This window comes from Pelmatolapia mariae, linkage group LG20 (genome assembly GCF_036321145.2).
Source record: "Pelmatolapia mariae isolate MD_Pm_ZW linkage group LG20, Pm_UMD_F_2, whole genome shotgun sequence".
NCBI lineage: Eukaryota > Metazoa > Chordata > Actinopteri > Cichliformes > Cichlidae > Pelmatolapia > Pelmatolapia mariae.
The window spans coordinates 5,176,758-5,188,003 of NC_086244.1; the positions used below are offsets into that span (position 1 = coordinate 5,176,758).

Below are 11,246 nucleotides of genomic sequence, written 5' to 3' on the forward strand. Positions count from 1 at the left end.
CGTGGGAGCTCTTCATTTCTACAGAGCTTCTGGAAAATAATACACAGTTAAACAGGGGCCCAGCAGCTGACTGCTGCCCCGGTGACCCTGAAGAGGAGAAGCCGGCCCTGCTGCATGTGTGTGTGTGTGTTTGTGTGTGTGTGTGCTTTTAAAGGAAGCGGAGGAGGCGGTGGTCTTCACACACATGTGAACGCTGCACACAGAAAGACAGCAAAGTGTTTATTCAGACGCGGGACGACATAACTGACGAAAGAAAAAAAGAAAGAAAGAAAGAAGCTGCAGGTGAGAAACTTCTCTTTATTTGTCCGTTTTCTCTCTGCGATTAAGTAACTTAAAACAGTAAGTAAGTAAGGCAAAACAGAAGCCGGTTTTGGGCTCTTTATGTGTATGAATGTTTGCAGCGTTCAGGTGACGCCTCCTGCAGACTCACCTGTTAGAAACATAACTGTACCTGAAGCTGGGAGCTAGGATGAACTCATACTGACGTAATCCATGATTATTAACCTTCAGGTGATACTTGAGCAACTAAAACGACTGTGGTCATCGATGTCTCCACTATATTATACAGGTATATAATTGTAAAGGCTCTTTAAAAGTGTTTCTCATGGCGTATAAGTTCCCTTTATCTATGACAGATGCTTTGAAAAATTTCTGAAATGTTGTTTATCGCAGTTTTTCGACTCATTTCCACGAGCTGAGCTGCTTTTATCGTCACTCTGGGTCTTGGTGTGTTAGCCATGGTTCACTGCAGAACATCACAGTGTTCTGATTAGAAGTGGAAAAGTAAACTCAAAGCTTATAATGGTATTTTTTAAAAACAGATTTCACATAACCTATCCTTATCTTTACCCCACGATTGGCCACATTTCTGTAAAGACATCTGTAACAAGTTGTGGGAGGTCTTGAGTCCAGCTCTCAAAGGGTTGATGATTTTGGATTACACTCACCGCTGTTACGCCGTGTTGTTTAAACGATGTATGCCATCAGAGATTTTCAACTTCAGTGTTTCATTCATCGAGCTCTGATGTGAAACTGTGAGCAGCCAGCGTGATATCATGTTGTTGTGTTTGGATGGGTGGTGCAGTGGTTGGCCTCACAGCATTAAGGTCCTGGGTTAAAAACCAGCAGCTGGGGCCTCAGACACACGTGTTCTATTAACTGGTAAATCTAAACTGGCCGCAGGTTTTAATGTGAGGGGAAGGATTGTCTGTCTCTTGGTGTTAAACTGCCGACCCGTCCAGGGTGTATACCCGCTCGCTCTGTGACAGCTGGGACAGGCTCCAAGAGGTGAAGAAAGTATATGGGTGGATGTTTATATTACAGATATTATGATACTGTAAATATTTGTGTGATTGTTCTCTTGGTATCTGGTTGCAGAGTTTCCACCTCCTTACAGTCATAAGGAGTTTCACTGATATTCATTTAACCACAATAATTGTGAGGTGAGAGTCTGATGCTGTCTCCAGCCTCGTCGCTGATCATGCAGTCTTTTGATTATTAGCAGAGCGGGACTTTCCCATCATCCTTGGAGAGCCACATTCATATTCACATCATGGCTGGACTGAAGGCTTTTAAGCACCCGGTGGATGCCTGGATCATTGCGTTACAGACCACTGCACATGGATGTTTCACACACAGACACACAGACACACAGACACACACACACACACACACACACTAGCTCGAAATCATTACAGAGAGCGCTGGACCTCATGGGAAAATCAGAGAAAACCCACAAAGAGGCTAAAAATATCTGCTGATAAATGATGCCGCTCAAGCTTATTTAAGATGCTTTTTTTTAAGTTAAAATTTTGTTTAATGCTAGTGTCCTTTTCCCATCTCTCACTCTTCTCCTCCTCCTCTGTCTTATCCTCACCTCTTTTTTCTCCTTTTGTAACACAAAAAGTAAAAACAAAATTACAGGTGTAGGATTTGCCTTGAAGAGAAAATTCTGCCATTGTTTCTCAAAGATTTGTTTTTTTCTGTGCAATAAAAAATAAGATAAAAGCTCATAAATAAATAGAATAGAATAGAGTTTATTTTGAACATGTAAATATAACTAAAATAACAAGAAAAACAAAGTAAAGACATCCAGTTGTCATGAATATCTCTATATCCAAACAATGTTTGTGCTCATAAAGGAGCAGGATGAAGTTTACACCTGTTTGTTTCTACCTCCTTATTTCAGATTCTATAATTTGTAAATTAATGATCAGAGTTCGACATATAATCTCACAATACACATGTTTAACTACATACAAGCCTACACTCATATACGGTACACACATAAAACTATTTAAGTTGACAAACCAAAACAACAAACGACATTTTTACGTTGCTAAACACCCTGTGGTCAACACCCCAATAAAACTAAGCCTCGGTTACTCTCGCCGTGATCTATAACAATGAAGACGAGGCTTCAACAGAACACAGAGCAGCTGATTTACTCTTTAAGACATCCCCTCTTACAGCAGGAATCTTAATCCCTTCACATCCAACTCACTTTTTTTCTATAAAAAGACTAAAAGCTCGGCAGCATTTAGACTTTTATGGTGAAAACAGTGTTTGGAAAGCAGGAAGACATTCAAGAAGCTTGTGATGACAGGAAAGGTCAGCTCTCCCAGTAAAGCTGCTGTGGCAAAGTTCAAACTGCTGGGATGGTGACGCTGGTTTAAAACCAGGTACGGGATCAAATTAAAGTACACCCGGGGAAATCAGCTGATTTTTTAAAAAATAAATTGTGTATTTGTTTGTTTTTTCGTGTTTGTTGAAGGCATTCAAACTTTTACCTTCATAAAGTTGCAGCCCGAGGAGAGAGGCCACTGCAAAGACTCATGGGATGTTTCATGTTGATGTTAAAGTGTTAACTTACAGGGTCAATGCCCATATTGTGGTTATGTTGTGTTGTTGTTCATTTATGATGTGAACTGCGGTGTTTTCTTGCTTCTGGTTGGGTTGAATGTGTCTAGCGAGGGTGTGGCAATTAATGACCTCTGGTCACTTTTCCTACTTCTTCATGTGGGTTACTGCTAACACACCTGCAATCTTGGAGGTTGAGTAGAGTAGAAAACACAGGAGTTTGAAATCTCTGTGTCACATTTTGTTTTTCCTGTTAAGTTCGTCACAATATTTTTTAAAAATTTGCAATATAGGTCATGAAAGTACACAGAGTTTTTTTAGCTCTCAAATTCTGTTTTTGAGCAACAACATCATGGAACAAATCATAGTTTCACCAGAAAAACTGAACCAGTTTAATGTCTGTGACATGGAGGAACAGAAAACAGTTATTATAGTTTAAATGAAACTAAACTAACAACTAATATTTTCAATATTAGACCTGAAAAATGTTTGAACTAACTGAAACTTAACTAAATTAAAAATAATTAGACAAAACAAGTATACTAACAAGAAATTCTGCCCTGGATGTTTGATTGTTTTTTTGCTGATAATTCACTGGGGAAAATCTCTAAAAGTGCATTCTGGGTAAATTTTAAAGGCTTTTCTCACCAAAAACAAGCCGTAGCAAATGAGACGTCTCCTTCTTACCGACTCTTTTATGCCAGGGTCGTCCCTCATGTGCTTAAAAAGGAAAGTCAACCAGGAAAAATAACACAAATTAATGAGCTTTTAAAGTTTCCCTTTCCTTACAGGTACTTTCACTCCCTGTAACTCTGAATACTTCCCTAGTATGGATGTGCACATTTCCATGACCTCAATAAATATGTTATTGTACAAAAAATCATCTAAGCAGATGTGATGCGAACTTTTCTCAGATTTTATTTATTTTAAATGAAATGAATTGGCAGCTGCATTTTAAAGAATATAAAAGACTCCACTGAGTCAACACGTGGACAAAAATCCAGTTAAAATCTGTATTTAAAATTTCCACATTCAGTTATCTGCGTCTAAATTTCTGTTCGGTGTTGTTAATAAAATTTTCACTGATCAAATTAGTCAAAATTATTCTCTATGCTTTAATTTCTCTGACAGGATGGATGTGACATCACATTCTACTGCATCTAACGTCACTGAAGGCGGAGAAAACAAGTCGGAAAACCAGTCAGAATGCATCGTGATCCAACCGACAGCCAACGGGACGCTCCCGCATCACAGCACAGGTGAGACAATGAGAAGGTCTGATGAGGTGAGACAGGATGAACTCAGGGGCAGAGACGGGATGCGTAAACATTAGCAAGTCCCAGATAACTTTAGAAAAAAGAAAAAGAAAAAAAACAACTCTGCAGCAAGACAGAAACCATAAACAGATCCACAAACAGGAAGAGATCTGAGCGATGTGGTGAAGAGAGACTGTGGCATGTCTCAGACAATGGCAGGAAAAATTGGCAACAAGCAGTGTGAAGAAAACAAAAGAAAACTGATCTCAAATTCAACCTGAAGGACACTGTTTACCAGCTGGATCATGGGGTGGGAAGTATTCAAGAGAGTTACCTCGAATCTGAAATATCTAATCGCAGCTATAAGAGGGTACACTGAAGCCAGTGTGGAAAGCCAAAATGACAAAGGTCGTGTCAGGATGGCTCCAAAAGCAACTTTACTGCAGAAATAAACATTTTACAGCCTCAACAAAAAGCATTTTGGTCTCTACGCCTAGTTTTAAAACAGCTGTATGGGGTTTGGTTTTCTTAAAGCACCACCGTGTGAAGTTTTAAAGCGTTCTTAAGTTTAGGTCACTTTGACTGGAAGTTGTGCCAGCGGGCAGCTGTAGCTGTTAGCTGGCTGATAGCGTCACAGCTGCACCATGCTCCTGCTGTTAATGCTGTACCTTGTTATTAGTCACTAATATGCAGATATGTGTGTCTGTGATTTGCACCTGTGCAGGCTGTAAATGCAGCTTTCTAACCAAGCCTAGTAGCATTGGCTGATAACTTAAAGCTAACATGGCAGTAGCTAACAGTAGCTAACACTAACAGTGACGCCTCCAAAAAGGGGTCCAAATACCACCAAATGACATCACAGCAGATACTTTCATCTTTCATATACAGTTTGTGCAAGCATCCAGCTGTCAGCTGCTAAATGTGTGTGACTGTGTGTGGGCGGGGCTTAAGTGGGTGTCTGTAACCTCAGTGGAGTGAACAGCAGAGAGTTTTCAGACTACCTCCATGTTTCTAATGGCATCACAGAGCCTCTTAAACTCTGACACGAGGTCAGTTTAAGAGCTTCCGTCTGGATACGCATCCTGTCTGAGAGGACTTCCTGTTTCAGGACGCCGCTGCTGTACTTTTCGCCCTGAGCTGAGGCTTAGAGGCTGGGTTTCCTCCCACTCAATAAGTTCTGACACATAAACAAACCAAAAAGGTCAGTTTCCCCAAAATTCTCCAAACAAGAAATTCCAAAAGGAGCAGCCATATGAAGGTTTTCTGGTGCTTCGGTCTGAGTGGTTTACAAACAAGAGCAGATTCTTGTTAGAGACACAGCTGACTGAAGAGGTTTGCAGCAGGATCAACAAGAAGAAACACCAGGCTGAACTAATGGAAAGACTTCCTGTGAATGACAGGTTGAGGTAAAACAGTCCACCCTCTCACCTACACCCAGCTCACCTGGAACCGCTTGTTTCTTCCTGCAGATGAAGCTCCTCCCCCTGCCTCTCATAGGTCAGACGCTGACAGCAGTGATGACTGTTCGACAGACGGCTCCTCCACCAATGACGTCTCTCGACTCCTGCCCGCTCAGCCCTCGTCGTCACCGTGGAAACAGAAAGGTGAGTAATTGTATCTGACCCAGTGTGATGTGGCTCAGTTTGACGTCTTCTGTGATGTCACCCATGATGTCATGTCTCTGTTTCTCAGGTGTGGACAGCTCATCGTCAACATCCCCTCCCCCCGTCTGCACTCCTCCATCTTCCTCTATGAAATCTCCTCCTCCTCCACCTGCCTCTCGGTCGTCCACCTCTAACAGACATCATCATCATCACCACCATCAGAGCACCAAGCAGAAGCGTTTATCCTCCACTAAAAGCCAAGCCTCCTCCAAGACAGACGCCGCCCACATTAAGGAGGTCGCTGGAGATGGTGAGACAATCAGCTTGACAGTTTTATCGTTGTGATATGCATCCAATAATAATTTTTAAAAAGGCTTTAAAAGAAGGCACCACCTACAGGCTGCAGAGCTCATTACAGCCAGCCTGCAGCCTTAATGGTCTTCAGACAGTCAGAGCCTTAAGTCCTCTTCGTGAAAAGGGTCCTTTAGTTCATCCACTTCCTAAAACAAGCTGTTTTAGTGATCCTCCTTTAAGCCAGTTTTCTTTTGATTGGCTGCCCCTCACAAACAGAGGGTTTAGACTACAGGTGGGCGGGGCTTCTGTGCTCAGAGCACAGACCTGAGTGCCTGAGATGACCATATTAGAGATATCCTCTCTCTATCACATCAAACAGAGTCTACATCTTGAACTTTTAGCTCACAGAGGTTGCTTGTACATGACGAAAACAAAATAAAGGCACTTACTGATGAGTATAAACAAATCCATTTCAGCTTTACAATAAGATTGGGACAATTAGAGAAAAACAACAATTACAATACAAATAAAAAACTGTTTTAACGACAATCAACAACAAAGACTTTAATTACTCCGATTAGTCTAAACACCCACAGCTCACTCAGGTGCTTTCTATCATCCATTTAGAGCCTTTGTTATATTTAAGATTTGGAGTGCACTATTATTATTTTTTTATCTTCTATTATCTTATTCGTACACTGCCCATGAACAGATGTAACATTATGTGTATCACAGAAAATAAAGGAAAAAATCCTCTTTAAATTAAAAGCATGTTAATGTTGGGAAGGTCTCCAAGGAGTGTTCAGTTTCTCTGAAGTACGGTAGTATACAGATGCTCAGCCACTGGTTTGTGGACCACTTTGAAACCTTGGGTTTGGTGGTCATTGTCCTAGTTTTTATAACCAGAATTAATTGTATCTGGATGAAACTGGCAGGTGAAATATAGCTCTCTTTTTTTTAGTCGAGCTTTTGAAAGTAGGACTGATTAGAAGGAGTGAACGTAGGTGATGGCATTAAAGCAGGGGTGGGGAACTCCAGGCCTCAAGGACCGGTGTCCTGCAGGTTTTAGATATCACCCTGGATCAACACACCTGAATCAGATGCATAGTTCATTAACAGTTCTCTGAAAAACACAAGACATGTTGAAGAGGTAATTTTAGCCATTTAAATCAGTTGTGTTGGATCGAGGACACGTCTAAAACCTGCAGGACACCGGCCCTTGACACCTGGAGTCCCCATCCAGTTCCCCCAAAAAGACAGAAGAAGAGCATAAGCATCACAGGTATTGGCTGCCTTGGACAGTTTTTTACTGTCTGAAGTTCTTTGCCTAAAGGACCAAAAACAGCTCAAAGAGTAACACATATTACTTGTTGTTCCACTGCCCTGTGATGACAGTGCACAGCTGGCGGTGCAGATGTTTAAACTTTAAGCCAACAGAACCAAAGAGCAGCTTCATGGCTAACATGTTTACTCATTCTTAATCTTCCAAATCGAGATCTTGTTTTATTTCATGATAACTTCATAAAGGTGTTTGGTTGGAATGAAAATGCATTTGCCTTGATGCGTAATGAAGAATGCAATTTTTGGAACATAATTTTTATGATAGTTTTAATGAGTGGCACATTAAACTGCTGCCAGATTAACAGGAAGTGCTGCTGAAGAGTCTTTGTAGGATGATAACGGTTCTAAACTGCTGCTGTGATCCGACCTTTGCGCTCTAAATGTGATGGAACAAAAACAGATCACATATCAGAAAAATGAAAACACTCCCATCTCTGTGTTTATCAGCCGTGCACCTTCAGCATGGAGGTTTGCTTATCTCTGCAGAGCACGCACGGGCCGATGAACCCTCCCACTCCTCCCAGCATCAGCCGCTCTGCTTTCTACCAACCGACTCCCAGCAGGATGACAGGGTGATAGCAGCGCCCAGTGGTCATCAGATCTGTTAGAAGCTGCTTGTTTTCCCTTAAAGCTTAAATGCCAGAACGTCCTGACTCTGCTCGTATGAGGCCACGTGACAAGAACTTTTTTGCTGCTTCCTGTTCATAACGGCTAAAATTCAGAGTCCTACTTCTGATTCTAACAGGAAGAAAGCTCACCGCTGGTCTTTACTCTCAACTAAAAACTGTCTGCTAAGATAAAAACCCTCAGATGAAACTCAATAAATAAACACACAAAAAGACAATAACGTGCTGAAAAATGAAGCTACAATATTTCAAGAATAGAGTCGCAATGTTGCATGAAAGAACAAAAAAGTCATCATCTCTTAAATCTGCAAAACTAAAAGTCATCTTGTTTCATTTTTTAGTTTTTCCAGAGTTTTTATGCAATAACATTGAAACAATACAATGTGAAAAAAAAGTTACATGGAGAAAAAGTTGTGTTAATGTAACATTAAGCCACTTGAAATTCATTGAAAATGAATGTTGTTAAAGATGTTAAAGAATTAAAATAATTCCATTACACTTATTTTCTGTCATATGTATACAATTACAATGTTCATTCAATGTGACAGTTATTCAAGGATATAAAGGATAAATGTGTCATGCTTGGTATAAAGGAGGTAACGAGAAAAGCCATTTAAAAAGCCAATTTAACCAGGTCAAACTACATTAAAGGCACATGGGAACAATGGTTAAATAAAGAGACGATTTAACAAAGAAAAGGGGAAAAACTACTAAATGCAGAGAGGGTTGAATAGGTAATTCGACACAGGTGGAAATAATTAAGGTGCCGCAAACAATCTTGAAAGGAAGAAAAGCAGGATATAAAACCACAATAGGACACATGAGGAAACTAAGCTTTAAAGTGAAACAGGAAGTGAACAAAACACATAAATCTAACACAGAAACATGAAGACAGAAGGCAGCAGAAACTACAAATATCAAGGGCAACTACAAAACTAGCCAATATAGTAGGAACTGTGACAAGATAGGGATTGTGTTGACTTTTGATTCAATTCAGTTCAATTCAATTCAGGTTTATTTATAGTGCCAAATAACAACAACGGTTACCTTAAGATGCTTTATATTGTAAAGACCCTGCAATACTACAGAGAAAACCCCGACAATCAGCCCAGCCCCTATGAGCAAGCACTTGGAAATCGTGGGAAGGAAAAGCTCCCTTCTAAGAGGAGGAAACCTTGGGCAGAACCAGGATCAGGGAGAGGCGGCCATCTGGCACAGCTACTCTACTAGAATTCAAGAATGAGAATGCCGAGCATGAAAGGAGTATTAGAGGTCATTTTAAAGAAAACGTTGCAGTTTAAAAATAAAATAAAATGTGGTAACTGCTAACTGATCACCTCAGTGACTGATCACCTGACTTCCTAACCAATCAGTTGTCTTTACAGACTGTTGCGCTCACTGTCTCCTCGCCTGTCTCTTCTGCGAGCTGCTGTCCATGTGTTCGGCTGTGGGGGACTGTCTGGTGTGTGGAATGGGCGGGGCCGGGTGCTGCGACGCTGCTGCTGGCGGTTGCTGCTGCTGCTGCGTGGAGGCCGCAGGGGAGGCAGCATGCACCGAGGAGGCGTGTCAGGCAGTGTTGGATTGTGGGATAATTGAAAATTGCTGCGGCTCATCCGACTGCTTGGAGATCTGTTTAGAGTGCTGCTCCATCTGCTTCCCAACGTAGAGCAGCCAATCAGAGAAGGACTACAAAATTATGTCAAGGTGTGCTAATGATGTGGACTCCAGCACACTTTGCTGACCAGGAGGCCGATTACAGACTGCACTTAATATGGCCTCAGCTGGTTTTGTCTGGTTTGATTCTCCAAGTCTACAGGAAAAAAAGATTATTTTGAGTTTTGATCAGAATGAAAACAACAGTTTTTGGTCACTTTTGATGCGCACAAAAACCTGCAATCTGAAAGAATGCAGGGTTCAGATGATGGAATAAGTATTTATATAAAAATCTGAGGAACTTTAATACATAGAGGCAGCAACGGTTTGTCGTTTCCACCACACAAGGTTGAAATAACTTCCTCGGGGATCTCAAATCTGCTTGTCTGCTTGCTGACATTAATACACATCCACATGTCCAAATGCTCCTTTTGAGTTCTTACAAACAAAGATGTCTTATTTAGTTTTTAAATCAAGGCATTTTGATTTAAAAACTAAACCTGGCTCCAACAGCCTGGTCTTCCAGGCGTTACAGTCAAGCACAGGATCCAGGCACCCATTAAAGAAATGATTTAGAAGCTTGAATGGAATTAGAAGTTACCAGTAAGATAGCTATCTAGATATTTAAAGATGATATGTCATGCTCTGGCAATCATATGTTTACTAAGTCTGTCATAATTAGCCATTTCCAGGTCTACACCTACTCAAAAAGAAGGTCAGATTCTTCCAACAGCAGTAAAAGTATCAGTGTGGTTGTTTTCACATGTGTAAGCAATCCCTACTAAGTAATATGTAGTTACCCTATGATCAGATTGCTAATATAAACACAGTAGCATAAGGAATGTATGAAAAAAGTTTAGGTTTAAGTGTCAGTAGTTATGAAAATGAATAAAAATAATAGAAAAGTACCCTTGATATTGATGTGGCAGCACGTGGGAGTGCTCAAAGGGTGGAGGATGCCAGGATGAAGTGCCAAAAATGGCCTAAACAAAGAGAATATGAGAATAACCAACTTATAAATTAATATATTCGTACATTGTTTGGTATCAAAAACTTATTATCCAAAGCTCTATGTTGATACCAAAATCTTAAAGGTTGGATTTGTTTGTAGCACTCTGAAAATATTTTATGTTGAAGACGTAACTGTGAGGTGCAGGGGGAATAAATCTTTAGACCACGTTATGCAGCACAATGAAAAGACACAAGTGCCTCTGAAAACACAGGATCACCTCAGGCATCCTACGACTCCACAGACAATCACAGATAAACTGACGGAAAAGTAATCCTCAACGAGTCTGAATAAGAGCTTAGGCCATTTGTCTGATACCAGGATGTTAAATGGGAATATCTGACAGCTTCTCGTGACAGTAAACTCAACATCCGAGCATTTTGGACTGTTGAATGACAGCCAGGTCGCACACCTTGATCATTATTTGTCCTGTGTTACATTGTCACAGCTCCCGGGCTTGTTCAGGTAAATGATTTCTAATCTTTATCAGTATTACAGTAGTTTTACATTCTCTGAACTTTGTTTTCCTGCTGAGCTGTTGCACACTGCACAAATAAAACTGAGAGTTTCTAAAGCCCGTCCCATCGTGTCTCTGATTGACAGC

At 40.8% G+C, this 11,246-nt stretch overlaps 1 protein-coding gene across 4 annotated transcripts; it reads left to right on the forward strand.

The window, feature by feature from the left end:
- Positions 1–173: 173 nt before the first annotated feature.
- zgc:113363 (uncharacterized protein LOC791449 homolog) lies at positions 174–11,216 on the forward strand. 4 transcript variants are annotated; one of them, XM_063464358.1, is made up of 5 exons: positions 174–282; positions 3,991–4,118; positions 5,585–5,719; positions 5,808–6,029; positions 9,366–11,216. In XM_063464358.1, the coding sequence occupies exons 2-5, from the start codon at positions 3,992–3,994 to the stop codon at positions 9,644–9,646; spliced, it is 765 nt and encodes a 254-aa protein (XP_063320428.1). In that variant the 5' UTR covers positions 174–282; position 3,991; the 3' UTR covers positions 9,647–11,216. The 4 variants fall into 4 exon arrangements, with proteins under 4 accessions (XP_063320428.1, XP_063320429.1, XP_063320431.1 ...); XM_063464359.1 differs by lacking the exon at positions 9,366–11,216 and adding an exon at positions 7,802–9,351; XM_063464361.1 differs by lacking the exon at positions 9,366–11,216 and adding an exon at positions 7,841–9,351.
- The last annotated feature ends 30 nt before the right edge of the window (positions 11,217–11,246 follow it).